This window comes from Eleutherodactylus coqui, chromosome 4 (genome assembly GCF_035609145.1).
Source record: "Eleutherodactylus coqui strain aEleCoq1 chromosome 4, aEleCoq1.hap1, whole genome shotgun sequence".
Classification (NCBI taxonomy): Eukaryota; Metazoa; Chordata; class Amphibia; order Anura; family Eleutherodactylidae; genus Eleutherodactylus; species Eleutherodactylus coqui.
This window is the reverse complement of record NC_089840.1, coordinates 211,921,891-211,937,509: the sequence shown is the minus strand read 5'-3', so window position 1 is coordinate 211,937,509 and position 15,619 is coordinate 211,921,891. Positions and strand designations below refer to the sequence as shown.

At 45.6% G+C, this 15,619-nt stretch overlaps 1 protein-coding gene across 2 annotated transcripts in view; it reads left to right on the top strand.

The window, feature by feature from the left end:
- TBC1D12 (TBC1 domain family member 12) overlaps positions 1-15,619 on the top strand; it is an 85,717-nt gene that overhangs the window by 20,326 nt on the left and 49,772 nt on the right. For both annotated transcript variants that reach the window (XM_066600706.1, XM_066600705.1), the window contains exon 2: positions 15,204-15,327. In XM_066600706.1, the coding sequence (XP_066456803.1) occupies positions 15,204-15,327 (124 nt within the window). The remainder of the gene's footprint in view (positions 1-15,203; positions 15,328-15,619) is intronic.

Below are 15,619 nucleotides of genomic sequence, written 5' to 3'. Positions count from 1 at the left end.
TAAGCATTTTTTCCCGTTGAAGCATGTGGCGTCAGCAGCTTGCATGGATTCCAGCACATAGCAGGCGGCTGTTCAGTCAGTTCCATCAGACAGGCTCTCGGATGGCTCGCTCTTCAGCGTCTCGTGAAACGTCATCTAAGCTGATTTCTGATCAGGTCAAATAATCATTTCAGGTTTTTTTTTTGTTTTTTTTTACATTATTGGCTGTTCTCTGTCTATATGACTGTATTTTAATGTTCGTGTGACATACTGCTGCCCACTTCAGTGCTGCTCCTGTGTGCCCCCTCCGCAAGTATACCATGTTGCCATAGCAGCTGGCATATACCAATCACTCCATCGGTTGATATAACAACCAGACATGCAATCCGTACACTGATCTACCCTGGCGGCCTATTTTACAGCTTCATAGCCGTGTCTGTCGGTAGCCCTCCCGGATGCTGCCTCTTGGGCTGCCAGGGTTTGACCCAGTCCTGGGGTTCCTTATTCTCTGTTTGCTCTGCCCTTGGATTTGTCAGTGCATCGTAAGGTGCATTCACACGTAACGATTAGCATTCAAAATATCATTTAAATGAGAGCCCGGGCTGGGTGATTGATTGAGATGAGGGAGGCAATATAGGGGGGCGCTGCGCTGTGGAGCGCTTTGTGGATGAAGGTAGCGAGTTTAAATTGAATTCTGTATTTAACGGGCAGCCAGTGTAGTGACCGGCACAGGGCAGAAGCATTTGAGTAGCGGCTGGACAGGAAGATGAGCCTGGCTGCCGCATTCAGGATGGATTGGAGAGGATAGAGTCTGGAGCAGGGGAGGCTAATCAGCAACGAGTTGCAATAATCTAGGAGGGAGTGGATGAGGGCAACAATAAGCGTTTTTAGCGTGTCTGCGGTGAGGAAAGAGCGGATTCTTGCGATATTCTTGAAGTGCAGCTGACATGTTCAGGCAAGATGTAGAGGGTAAAGGAGAGCTCGAAGTCAAATATTAAATGCCAAAACTCCTGATGGTCTGTCCAATAGGGGCTGTGTAGATGGAGAAAAGGAGGGGGCTGACGACCGAGCCCTGGGGGACCCCAACAGCAAGGGGAAGAGGAGGGGAGGTGGAGCCAGCAAAGGAGACGCTTAATGAGCAGTCAGAGAGGTAGGAGGAAAGCCAGTAGAGAGCAGTGTCCTTTAGGCCGATGGAGCGAAGCATACTGAGGAGGAGTTTGTGGTCAACAGTGTCGAATGCTGCGGAGAGGTCAAGGAGGATCAGTAGGGAGTAATCGCCCCTTGATTTGGCTGTCAGGAGGTCGTTTGATACCCTTGTAAGGGCAGTTTCTGTCAAGTGTTGGGGTCAGAAACCAGATTGTAGGGGGTCTAGGAAAGAGTTCTCTGATAGCTTAAAAGGCTGGAGTAAACTAGACGTTCAGGTAGGTTGGAGATGAAGGGCAGGTTAGAGATGGGTCGGTAGTTTGCAGTGTCAGTCGCGTCAAGAGTCTGCTTCTTTAGCATATGCTGGCATGTTTGAAAGAAGAGGGAAAGATGCCAGAGGTCAGAGAGATTGAATATAGTGGCGAGATAGGAGACTACCACTGGGGAGAGGGGTCGGAGGAGGTGTGAGGGGAGGGGGTCGCTAGCGCAGGTGGTGGGGCGAGCAGAGGAAAGCAGTTCGGAGACTCCTTCCTCTTTCATTGGTCTGAATACAGACAGTGAGCAGGAGCTAGATGCAGTGCTGACAAGACTAGGGTCAGGGCTAGTCTGGAATTGGGAAGTAATTTCCTGACGGATGTCATCAATTTTCTTTTTGAAGTAAGCAGCCAACTCTTCAACACTGAGATCCGTCACCGGGGGCTGTGGTTCAGGGCTAAGAAGGGAGTGAAAAGTATCAAAGAGCAGTTTAGGGTTGTGCGATAGTGAGGAGACGAGAGAGGTAAAGTAGACTTGTTTGGCGTGGTGGAGGGCGAGGTTGTAGGTTCTGAGCATGAATTTGTAGTGGAGAAAGTCCGCGGACCTTTGCGACGTCCTCCCCAGCTGGGGGGGGGCGCTTCATCCAGGGCATGTTTGAGAGCGGTGTTGTAGTGAGCGGCAGCCAGGTTGGGTCAGGAGAGGAGAGAGGAGACAGAGGACTGTAGGGACTCAGCAAAGTCCTGGGTTTGAATGACCTTAAGGTTCCTGTAGGTACGGTAGGTAGGTGGGTCTGGAGAGATGTTGGGGAGCGTGACAGAGAAAGGGAGGAGGTTATGGTTCAAGAGCAGAAGAGGAGCGTTAGTGAAGTTAGAAGCAGAGGAGTTGGAGGAATACTAGATAGTGTTGCCATCCCTGTGAATTGAGAGAGACCAAGGGAGGAGGTGAGCGATAGAAGCTGAGAGGCAAATGAGGAAGATGGAACAATACTTCTGCAGCGCCACCTATTGGAAGGCAGCATTCCTGCAAGTCCATGTTAAACTCTTTATACAAGCCTCATAGCAATGACTGGGAATTAAAACCCAAGCCAAGATCCATATACAGTGGTTTGGTTTTTTTTGTCCCTTATCAGTGTGCAGTAGGTTTCTAGCTTGGATATCGAGAGGCCTATGGCATGGGTCGGGAAGGGTATAGTTGCAGAGGTATTGTTCCATCTTCCCTACTTGCATATTTCCCAGAGGAGCTTGGGCAGCCTTAAGTCTCCTCACTCACCTTCTAGGTGTTCTCCTTAAGAAGAAACCATATCCTTCCCCACCCACATAGAAATGTGAAGCACTGAACGAGAAGTGAACGATTCTCAACGATACCAGTATTCTAAATGGCACATGGTAGGTAGAAGGCCTTGTTACAGACTTTTGTATTGGGACCCAAGCGCTTTTAGTTCTGTCTCTGATGGTATCCTGGAATAAACTGAAGTAGAGGGGTTCTCCTTAAAGTGAACCACTGCAGCGTGACCCCCGGTACATATGCCCATTCAGCCAAAGTAGGTTTAGAAAAAAACATACTTAGAAGTTTGACTCGGGGCTTCTGTATAGGGTAAGAGCGGTCAGTCTTGATGACGCAGGCAGAAAAAGCCTGTTCTAATACGAGACTCGCACAAAAATGGGGCATGTAGCAATTTCTTTTCAAACTTGGACCATCATTCCGAGTGAAGAATCACTAATTTGATTGAACTCCTTCAGTTGAATGAGTTGATTTTCCTGGTGAGCGCTGTCTGTCACGGACATGGACAGAACTCGTGTGAGAATGTTAGCCATGTGAATACAGCCTATAGAAGTTAACCTAAGGGTTAATCACATTGACGAGCACTGGCCAGGGAGATTTGGTTTTTGCTTATCTGGCCTTTATGCCGACTGAGGATATTTGGGGAAGCAATCAATTGTCCTCCATCCCGTTTCATCGTTGTTGGCAGCACATCAACCGTTCGCTCTGAGAGTGGTACTGCCGAAAACAATTGTTTTTTGCCCAGGTGCACAAAAGATGTGACCATCTGCTCATTCGCCAGCTGATTGGGTCCAGCATCACAGCCGATCATAGTAAACAATAGCCAATTTGTCACAGCACACACACCACCTTGAAAGGAAGGATAATCTTGAGTATACGGTGCACGCCCAACACTATCCTGGATCCTGGATCAGATGTATAACAGCAAAACAAAAAAGGGAAGAGCAGCACTCCAGGGAATTATATCCAAGAGATATCTTTATTGTGCCCACAGACAACGTTTCAACCCAAGTTACACGGGTCTTTGTTAAGGACTTGACAAAGACCCGTATAACTTGGGTTGAAACGTTGTCTGTGGGCACAATAAAGATATCTCTTGGATATAATTCCCTGGAGTGCTACTCTTCCCTTTTTCGTTTTGCTCTACAGCCTGATGATCAGGTGAACAAATGTTTCTATGAACGTTCTTGTCCAGGTCATGTAAGGGCTGCATGCACACGGGTGATATTTCCACATCCGCATGTCCTATTCTTGTGCGAGATCCGCATGAGAATCAGACATGTAATGTGTGGTGTCCCGCCAAACACACGCGCGTTGTGCCCGAGAGACTAGGGTGCAACTCGCTCTTGGCTGTGTAAATATGACGTAAAGGGCCCCTTTGGGTTATGTCTTGGAATGATATCTCATCTTATAAGGGTGTGTTCTGAATACTACTGTATTGTTTCCAGCAGGAAGGGGATCTGCATCGCACGCAGTAACTGACCTGCCTCCCTTCATTCAGAGATCAGGCTGATAAAGACATTCAGTTCGCACAGAAATAAACCGAGCCGAGCCGCGCAGATACATTGTTCATCTAGTTACAGGGAAAGCTTTCTTGCAGTGCTTGTATCTGTGAAGACCTGGTCTACACTATCATTATGGCCAACGCTTGGTTTACGACATGCAGACAATGTACAGAATACCTTGGTTTGGCCAATACTATCTTGGAAATGCCCTGCAGTTACCAGCACATCTAGTTGTCCTAGGAGATTTCCATTTTTATTTTATATGAATTGATCAAAAACAGAAAATGTGGTTTTCCGTGTATACATATCGCTTAAGAGGATCTCTGAGCAACAGAATGCATACAATGTGGGGGTCTTCACAGTTAAACTGAGGCCGTAACCATTTATTTTGCCAGCAATCACTTTAGTGACTTATAGCTTTTACCCCCTTCCAATCCAATTTGTTTTCTGGTTTTCCTAGGGGGCTTACTCTTTTTCTGCTGTTATACAACAGCGCTATATGCTGGCTAAAGCCAATACTGCATGAGGTGACACGTTGGATAGGCTCCGACAGCAGAGAAGCTGGCAATATACAGTAAGAGAACCTTAGAGCTGTACAGCCTTAAATCATAATGTCTTGAGAGGTCAGACTGGATTGGAAAGGGTTAATGTTGATACCCTTTAAAGGGGTTTTTCAGTTAAAGCCCTCTCAGCGGGTCCCCATGCTGTAAAATAATTCAAGAGATACTTCCCGCTTGTCAGCTCCGATCTCCGCTGGGTTTGTTTACAAGCAGCCTGTGACGTCCTGTAAACCTTCTGCTGCAGCCAATGACAGCGCTCCGTGATCATCACCGAGCTCTGTCATTGGCTGCAGCGGTGTGTTTGTAGATGGCTCAGGCTGACTGGAGGCTGTAAAGATGTCACCTCTGAGACTGGAGACGGCGGCGGGGGACAAGCAGGGAGAGCTTAGTATCAGCTGATGTTAGTTTTTACGGCACAACTGACCCTGTGAAAGGGATTTACTTAAGCTGTGTTTTAGACGTAACTATTATCGTTCAAACAAGCAAAAGTGAACGATATTGTTCGGTTTAAACGCAAGCCAACGACAATCGTTCACTTTTCGTTTGCTCGCTTTCAGCCAGCCTAAAAATAATCGTTGGCTCATTCACTTATTGCCTTTAGTGGTTATGCAAATCTTTCCTTTGGTCTGTGTTACTGCGCACATAGAGAGATCTGCCAATCGGCATCAAGCGGGAGAAGGATGGCGGGGGGAGAGTGCGCATCTAGGAATATGTATGAGCGTCACTGGACTCCTCTAGTCCGGCCCTGCAAATTTTCAAAAGTCAGATTTGAAAAACCACTAAAGCAATCTGTACAAGTGACAGGCTGCTGAAATCAGAGTGCCTGTCACTATACCTGTTCAAGCAGTTAAAGGGGCCGGATAGAATCCCTTTAAGGTATCCAAACACCTGCAACAACTGTCGAACAATTGCTCTTCTGATTGTTGTTCTCATTAAAAAAGATCACCGGACAGCGCTTACCTGAATCCCCGCGCTCCGGTGACTTCTTACTTACCCGGTGAAGATGGCCGCCGGCATCTTCTCCCTCCGTGGACCGCAGGGCTTCTGTGCGGTCCATTGCCGATTCCAGCCTCCTGATTGGCTGAAATCGGCACGTGACGGGGCGGAGCTACACGGAGCCCCATTGAGAAGATAAGAAGACCCGGACTGCGCAAGCGCGTCTAATTTGGCCATTAGACGGCGAAAATTAGACGGCAACCATGGAGACGAGGACGCTAGCAACGGAGCAGGTAAGTGAAAAACTTTTTATAACTTCTGTATGGCTCATAATTAAAGCACAATGTACATTACAAAGTGCATTAATATGGCCATACAGAAGTGTATAGACCCACTTGCTGCCACGGGACAACCCCTTTAACCCCTTGAGTGGCACGCCCGGAAAAGTTCCGTGACGAGCTCCACTGCTCATAGCAACATAGCCCGGAAGATTTCCGGGCTATGTATCACTATGGGAGCTGCAGAGCACAATGCCACAAGCTGTGGCACTGTGCTCTGCCTGCACAGTCCCACAGAGAACAAAGCAAGGGCTTTGAAAAACCAGCAGAAGATATTGCCGACATATCGGCAACCTCCTGGTTTGTTTACAGGTTGCCATAGAGACCATCGGCTTGTCAGAAGCAAGCCGATGGTCTCTGTGGCAGGGAGAGCTGGTTGTTAGCTGTCAGAGGACAGCTAGGTACTAGCTCTTACAGCAAAGATCAGAGAAAACCTCCGATCTCTGCTGTGTTAACCCTTTACATGCTGCAGTCTATGTGACTGCAGCATGTAAAGGGCTGTCACTGCAGCATGTAAAGGGCTGTCACCATCGGACCCCTGGAATGTGATCAGGGGTCCTGATGGGTCCCTGTGGAAGTCCCCTAAAGGGACAAAAAAAAATAAAAAAAATTTAAAAAGTTTAAAAAAAAAAAGTAAAAAAATTATTAAAAAAATAAAAAAAACACTTGTCTCCCTTTACTTTGTAAAAAATAAAAAATACAATCACACATGTGGTATCCATGTGCGTCGTAATGACCCAGAGAAGGAAGTTAATACATTATTTAACCCCTTAATGACATGGCCCCTTTTTTCTTTTTTCCCCATTTCTTTTTTTCCTCCCCCCTGTTTAAAAAATCACAACTTGTCCCGCAAAAAACAAGCCCTCATATGGCCATGTCAATGGAAAAATGAAAAAGTTATGGCTCTTGAGACGCAACTGCAAAACTAGTTGAAATTCAATAATTAGACCATTTTAAAAAACCTGCCCTGGTGGGCACGACAGGGTGGTAGGAAACCCGCCACTCAAGGGGTTAAGCCATTCCTATACACATTAGAGAATTGTCTGGCTCCACCGTAGACTGCTGGTTCTGCCGACTAAAGCTCTGATCTCTCTATGCTAGGAGTCCAGTGGGCAGGCCACCTTAGTGATTGACAGCTAGCTGTATGCACAGTTATACAGGGAAGACTACCAATTACTGATTGGACTGCCCCCTGGACACCTAATCGTAGAGCGAGCAGGGCTTTAGATGAACTGCAAGTTATAGCCAATATTTTCATAGAGGTCTGCTCTAATTCCAATAAACACAGCAGTAAGCAGTTCAGGAGGCGAGCGGTCTGCCCAGTCACGTTAACATTATATAATGGAAAGGATGGTGGGCAACTATGAATAGTTCAGCTTAGTAATGCTTAGCCTTAGCTGATTGTACAAGTGCTCTCAGTAGAGGCAGAGACAAAACGATCAGGCATACTGGTATCCAACTTGCCCCATCCTTCTTTTCCCCAACATGTAACCTCAGGGGAGAGTTGGAACACACAACATGTATTAGATGGTGGAAGTGTATTTTAGTGTGCCTGAGTGCTATGTTTTTTTTGTTTAATGTACAATGTTTTTTTGTGCGCGCATCAACGTGGTTTACTGTGCGTTTTGCACCCACAAAGCATGTTCATGTGGAAAACAGACACACGTATTGCAATGGCTAATTGGTCTTAATGAGCTCCAGATGTATGATTTTTCTCTCCGGCGGAATTCTGTAGTGTTTCATGCATGGACTTATATAGGGACCTTCAGTGTGCAAATACTCCGTAAAATAGAGCATGTTTCCTTTGGTTTACTAGTGATATAAGTTATAAATGGGCATCAAAATAACGGTAAGGGAAATAGTTTAACGGGGACGGACTTTCGTTCCGTAAGTGTGTGTATAATAAATTATATTGTAGCTTGGACAATTATTCACCATAGTACACTGACTTTTTATTATTTTTTTTTTCTCCCTTAAAGGGGTATTCCAATCTCGGCTTTTCGTAGCCGGTAACAACGAAAGCAGCCGAACACTTTAGCGCGGTTTGCGCAGCTCTCGTCCTCCACTTTAATGAGAGCTACGCAAACAGTGCTGCGCTGAAGCTGTCAGCCGCTTTTGACAGGTGGTCGGAGACAGAGAACTGGGTGTTCCCAACTATTAAAAGCTAAGTTGGGAACCCTCCATTAATACAGACGTTAGTCAGACGACTAGCTGGTATAAAGTTAGGGGATATCTGATGGGGATTGTGTTGGGATGTTTTGCACTGGCTGAAGCCTTCACCCTGGTCAGTGACCGCACTATGTAGAGCTAGCGATGCTTTGGATGTGCTCCTCATTCATGGTGACAGTCTCTTTAACCCCTTGAGTGGCACGCCCGGAAAATTTCCGGGACGAGCTCCACTGCTCATAGCAACATAGCCCGGAAGATTTCCGGGCTATGTATCACTATGGGAGCTGCAGAGCACAATGCCACAAGCTGTGACAGTGTGCTCTGCCTGCACAGTCCCACAGAGAACAAAGCAAGGGCTTTGAAAAACCAGCAGAAGATATTGCCGATATGTCGGCAATCTCCTGCTTTGTTTACAGGTTGCCATAGAGACCATCGGCTTGTCAGAAGCAAGCCCATGGTCTCTGTGGCAGGGAGAGCTGGTTGTTAGCTGTCAGAGGACAGCTAGGTACCAGCTCTTACAGCAGAGATCAGAGAAAACCTCTGATCTCTGCTGTGTTAACCCCTTACATGCTGCAGTCTGTGACTGCAGCATGTAAAGGGCTGTCACTGCAGCATGTAAAGGGCTGTCACCATCAGACCCCCGGAATGTGATCAGGGGTCCTGATGGGTCCCTGTGGAAGTCCCCTAAAGGGACAAAAAATTTTTTTTTAAAAAGTTAAAAAATTATAAAAAAAAATAATAAAAACACTTGTCTCCCTTTACTTTGTAAAAAAATCAAAAATACAATCACACGTGGTATCCATGCGTCGTAATGACCCAGAGAAGGAAGTTAATGCATTATTTAACCCCTTAATGACATGGCCCCTTTTTTTTCTTTTTTCCCCATTTCTTTTTTTCCTCCCCCCTGTTTAAAAAAAAAAACACAACTTGTCCCGCAAAAAAACAAGCCCTTATATGGCCATGTCAATGGAAAAATGAAAAAGTTATGGCTCTTGAGACGCAACTGCAAAATTAGTTGAAATTCAATGATTAGACCATTTAAAAAACCTGCCCTGGTGGGCACGACAGGGTGGTAGGAAACCCGCCACTCAAGGGGTTAAAGTCAAAGCTCTGTCCTGGGAGCAGAGAGGCCAAGGGATATATTACCCGCACTTGTTCTCTCTACCATCTGATGTCCGGCCCCAATTTTTGGCCATCCAATAAGACCGTTGCAATTTTCTATCTAGCTAAATCTGACTCTGCACTGCTCTTTTATTGGCCAGTACTGAGCAGCGCTGACCAATCAGAGAGCAGGTCTAGTGCATTGGTAGTCTAACACAAATGCTCCTATGGGAATTGAGTAGTCTGAAGATTGTATTAGCCATCTGGGTTGGCCAAAAATGGGACCTAAGACCAGCAGATTGGCAGACAGCACGTAATGTAACCCCTGGTTTCTCTGGTCCTGGGACAGAATGTTGTCCTGAAACGATTTTTATTTTTTCATCGATTATGTAATCAGCCCCCCAATATATATGTAGTCTTACCTTAAATATACACTTCTATCTGAAACTCCTAACCCCCCCCCCCCAGATGATCCTGTTATCTCAGTTCTGACCAGCCCAGATCTGCTTGGGGTTATGCTATCTGAAATGAGTCTCTGTGTGATGTTGCATGAACCCTACCACAGAAACTCCCTAGAGGGGCTGATGATCACTTAGCTCCTATCACACAGTTATAATAGAGGAGATCACACCTCATCCTCCTGACTGTATACTTATGGTCTGTACCTTATTTGGGTGACTATAGAATAAATTGTCCCCTCCAGCAGGAATGAATGGCATATCCTAATGCTGTGCTGATGCATCATGGGATTGATGAGAAAATGAAACAAAAAAAATCTCAATTGAGATGGTGCCTGATAAGCATCAGACAGGGGACTGCACTGCATGGAAGAGGCTACAATACACAGAAGACCTCCAGGGTGTGACAGGCAATCAGGTCAGGGGAGCAGAGATGTGTTTTCGCCGGAGTGACCCTTTTAAATACCTTTTGTAGCCGCAGTCTCTACTGGTGCACCCCTCTTGGTCAGAGAAATTGGGTGTTCTTTAATTTCATATATGTTATAATTGCCCCTTCTATCTGGTTTTGCCCCATTTCATAAACCATGTATCTTGATTTAGCACACCTTTAAATTCTTAGTCTGCGTTTTCCAGGACTAAATGTTGTGCTTTATCAAAAATGCCTTTTGTACATGTTTTTCATGTGGCACAACCTGTGGCGTGGCTGTACATTTCTATCTGCCGATGTCATATCCTGACTGGCCTCATTCATTAAAAGTTGATTATGCAGGACATCTCCTTATTTGAACAGATGGCTCTACTGGCAGGACATCTCGAGCCGCGTCAAAATACGATCTGTCCAGTGATTCATGTTGTATGTGGACTTGCAGAGTAACCTAAGCATCATTGGATAATTGTTTTCTTACCCTGGATGTTCCATCATGGATATAATATACACTTATGTTTTAATGCTGCTGCCTGAATTTATGAATGGTTTGTTTAACCCAAAACTATATAAAAAGGGGCCATCACAGGGGCTTTCTACATTGAAGCCAACTCTGTAACCAATCCTAGCTTGATTCAACCTTGATGGGGGGAAATTGTGGCTTGTAGATCATTTCCCCTGCAGTGTCCAAACTGCATTCACTCAATTATAGACCCCGGTAACTAATGTCCTTTTAGGATAAACAGGCTTGTAGAGGAGTGTCTGAAGCCAGTGACCAATCGTGCACTCTTAACTTGGCTTGCCGAAGAACAAGCAAACACTCTTATTAGCTGATCGCATGTTTTCTGAAGCTGAAAAACATGCAGCATGTCTCTCCGTGTGATTGGCTTCTGCATTTAGGGGCTATAGATATTTTTAGTACAGCAACGGCGCAGGTTACAAATGGCGACAGGACTCAAAAATCTTGTCTCCATTTGCGAAATATTGAATGCAGATGTGACCGTTTTGGCTGCTATTTGGAGCTGTGATGGGTCTCCCTGTCCGGCGCCGCAGGTTAAATGGTGTTATAGAATGCGCCCTATGCACGTGTCCTCTCCTACTCTGGAGCCTGGTACAGGGCTGTCTTAGTTTAACCCTTTTCATAGCCTGGCAGACATTATCAGAGGGGTCTGGGACTGAAACTGCTGTCTAATACTGTAGTGTTGTAGGGTCCTATGAGACAAGCTAATGAAGGTGTAAGCTACCTCATCGTTCGCTCGCGTAGATACATTGTTCAGTCTTTCTAATGTGCTGTATAAGTGAATGAGAGGGACTGAACGAGCGCTGGCTATACCGAACGATAAGTGAACGAGCCAACCATGGTTTTTGAGCGTGTGCCTATGGAAAATGAACGGCAAAAAAAAATCAAACGATTCTTGTTCGCCGTTGGGTCACACTTCCCTTGTTTGAAGGATTTCTTGAGCGAATCGTTCCGTCTATAAGCACCTTTAGTTCTTTCACGTGCTGCAGGCGGAGAGGGTTTGGTGGGGTTCAGTGATGTTACATCAGTAGGAACATCCCTATTGGTTTATGTGCTTAGAGATAAAGCAGAGGCTTTGTTTCCTCTTACTATATACTACAGCTAATGTTACCGATCCATCTATAAACAAGGATCACTTATGCTTATTTAAAAGGGATGAAAAAACCCTGTTACATCTATGGATCTTTCTCTTGAATTCAGTAGTCTGAAATTCTTGCTCCAAAAATATTGTTTTTTTTTTTTTTTGGTTTGTTTCTTTAAAACCCCGAATGCACACAGCTGGGTCGGATTCCGCATTTAGGATCCCACAGCAGAATCCGATCCAGTGACCCCTTTGTACCTGTTCACAGTGTTCTTTATCCGTAACGTGGATGTGCTGGCCGCCACACATGCGATGTACAGATAACGCTGCGCCATCGCTGGGCGATGACGCAGATTCCACAGCCCGTCCAGTGACCTCTGCGGACAGGCCGCGAATTGGACAGCTTCCATGCGGATTCCGCGCAGAAATAGAGCATGCTGCGATTGCTTTCCCTCTGCGAGCGGAAAATCGCAACTGATTTCCACTTGTGGACATGGCAATTTTCTATAGCATGGCTATGGGCAGTATTTGCTGTAGAATCTGGAGGTGGAAGCCCGCTCCGTATTCCGCAATGCAAATATGCCCATGTGCATTGGGCCTAAAGTAAAGGGACAAGTTATTATTGTAGTACCCATTCAAAATTCCCCTCCAAAACTAAACACTGGGCTCCAGGTTTTACTTCTGCGTCAGATCCTCCGGCCAGAGGTTCCATCACATGTGGTTGAAAATACAGAAAGAAAGTGCTGCATGCCTGTGCCAAAACTGGGCAGCTTTTTTCCGGAAAGCAGGCAGATCCCACTATAGTTAATTGGACCTGCCCGGAACTGTTTGGCTCCATTTCTGGACAGAACCTTTCGGCCTTGGGGATTCCTCTTTTCTGCTTCCCGGGAAAAAAGAGGAATCCCCACCGCATATGTGAAGCCCCTCTTATTTAGCTTTGAAAAGCTGACTTATTGAGATAACAGTCGGCATACTTCTCTTTGTGGTAATATATGGACTTGGTCATACAAGGAAGGGGGAGGGGATGGGGGGGAGAAACTCTTGTCACAGTTATTGCTGATGATCAGAGGTCCCTGTCACACAGTTATAATGAAGGAGATGACCGTTAAGCCGCCTGACTGTATATTTATGCTCTGTAGCTTATTTAGATGAATATAGACGATAGTGATAATTGGGTTATTCCTGTCCATGAAAACGAATCGGCGTGGGGCGTGCTGTGACATTGGTCCATGTGAGAAATCATATGTGAATAGCCTAGTTGGCTGTTATGGGTCTGTGTTCTGTGTGAAGTTCTTTGCGCACATGAACAAAATTTATGAACATGTGAATAAGCCCTCAGCGTTTTTGGCGTTTTCAGTTGCATCTGGTCATTTCTTTTATCGCTGACCTGGACACAACTGATGAGAAAGTTGGGCACTTGATGCACCTGTCTGGGGAAAGTGGTCTGTCACAAACTGCGAGACTGTTGACCAGTTCCCTCATCTTTTACTCTGCGGGAGGGTTGTACACCCTGAACCCTTATCTTGCCCAAAATCTAAACTGATTGGCTGATCTGACAAGTTAAATCCCCAGTAATAAGAAACAGTGAGGATCCGCTCTGGGTTTGTCTCCACGTTGCATAGTTTCTGCAGAACTTCTTGGGATGGTGATGTTTTGACACATGGTTTCACTCAGACTCCTGGAGGAAATAGCTGTGGTAGATCACAAGGATTTGGGAAGAAAACACATACCACTCTCCAGCAAAGAGCAAAAGGAAAAACATTACATTTTAATGACACGTTTCTTAGAAGAACTGCAGCTCTATTAAGTGTGGCCCAGAACTTGTTAATGAAACACTTGTTGTCTTGGAGTTTAGATGAGACATCACTAAATTGTTACTCTAGTAATTCTAGCTACCCAGCCTTATCCAAGATGAGGAAGGGACATGCTGAATATTTAGATCTGTATAATTAAATACAGGTTCTCCTTATGAGCACTTTGGAGCACTTGGAAGTCATCTGAAGACTGCGTCGCAGACCCGGTAAAATACTGTGCAGCTGAATGGAAACCGAATGGACCCCATTATAGTCAATGGGGTCCGTTGGGCGCTATTCGGTTTCGTCATGAAGCGCGGACACGTTCGGCCAGGGGAATAGCCGAACGGAGAAAGAAAACTGAACCCCAACCGCAGATTTGAAAGCAGCCTTGGGATACACTGGCTGCAGGCAGAAATGTCATGTAGTATTGCTAAATTCTGGTTGTCCAGGATTATAAAAACATGCCTGCTTTCTTCCAAATGCCACCCTTGCCTGTGGGTTGTCTGGTGTCACTTCAATGGAGCGGAGCTGCAGTACCACACAGAAGCCCATAAGCAAGGGTGGCGCTGTTCTTGGAAGACAGCGGCCATGTTTTTTAACCTTGACCAGTCCCTTTAAAGGGACTATTTCCCATGATGAATTTCAGCTGAAGATGCTTCTGCATGCTGGAGGATAGCATCTGCTGTTTTGCAGGCGTCCTGATACCGCAGAACATATGGGCTCAAGTGAGCATCCCAGCTTTAGTGAAAACAAACACCGTACAAAATAGTGTAACCTATGAAAAGCCAGATTGATTTTAAGTGTTGTTTTTGTACCTGCACAGTAACTAGTGTCTTCAAGACGGCAACCCCAAAACTTGGGTACCGATTGATCAGGTACATTAGCTGCCTTGTTGCTGGGGTTGGTCCAGCTGTGAGGTATCGCTTATTGACAGCCCCTCTATCATCTGAGTTTATAACTTTTTTTTTTCCTGTTTAAAATAAAAAATATTGCTAAGATCTTCTAGGAGAATATAACCCAAGGATTTATATAGGGTGATTCAAAGAGTGGTGCACAATTAAAGCTCATTTAGTCATACATGAAATGAGTTACAGCAGCCAGAATGACATGAAAAGACAGATGAACTCTTCAAGTTTTTAATGCACTTTACAGGTATTTGGCCTTAGCGCCATTGGTGAGATGCCAAGTTCCTAGTCCAGTTCTGCCTAGAAGTATCATTTTTGAATTGTGTTCCCCGTGGCGATAATCCGGCCGCAGGGAACGCAATGCACACTTTCCATAGAGGCCCCCTGTCAACAAGCCGAGAATCATTGCGATTCCCCGCTCGCGGCCCGGCAGTTCACAGCATGCTGCGAATTGCCGCAATTCTCTGCGGTCAGCCTATCTGTCACATAGGCTGCCCGCGGAGATTCGTCTGGCGGCTCCTGCGGCGGAGATCCGCCGTGGGATTTTGCAACGCCTGTGGACAGGAGCCCCTTAATTAGTATTTTTTTACCCGATTTTCTGGCTGCCTTATGACTGCTGTAAAATATATTGTGAAGTATCTTGTTAATGTTTTACAATTTGAGCTCTGAGGAAGTGTCAGAATAGTTGAATCCTTTTGTTGATAAGGAAAGCAGGCCTTTAAAAATTACATATTCCTTTCCTCTTCTTCCAGGAACTTCTTTTCTAAAAGATCAAAGGACCTCAAGTCACCAGCAGCGAGCGCTCCCGGGTGGAAGCTGTTCGGTAAAGTTCCTCCTAGAGAGAATGCTCCGAAAGACTGTAAGATCATTCAGCAGGTGAGCTGTCTTCTTTCTAGTACATTCTAGAATTGTAAGCACACTCCATATCTCATCCTTCATGTCTGGATGTTTCTAGAAGATGGTCGGCAGCATTGAGGTGGGCCATAAAGTGTCTTGGGACTCATAAATTGCAAGCCTCACAGGTTCCTTCATAAAGTAAAAAAGTGTTAAAAGGGTTTTCTGGGATTTCAGTATTGATGCCTTATCCTTAGTGAGTCATATGTGCAGGTTTAGTTCAGATAACCAAGAGTGGATACAAAAAAGTGAAATCGTAAACATGCTTTATATT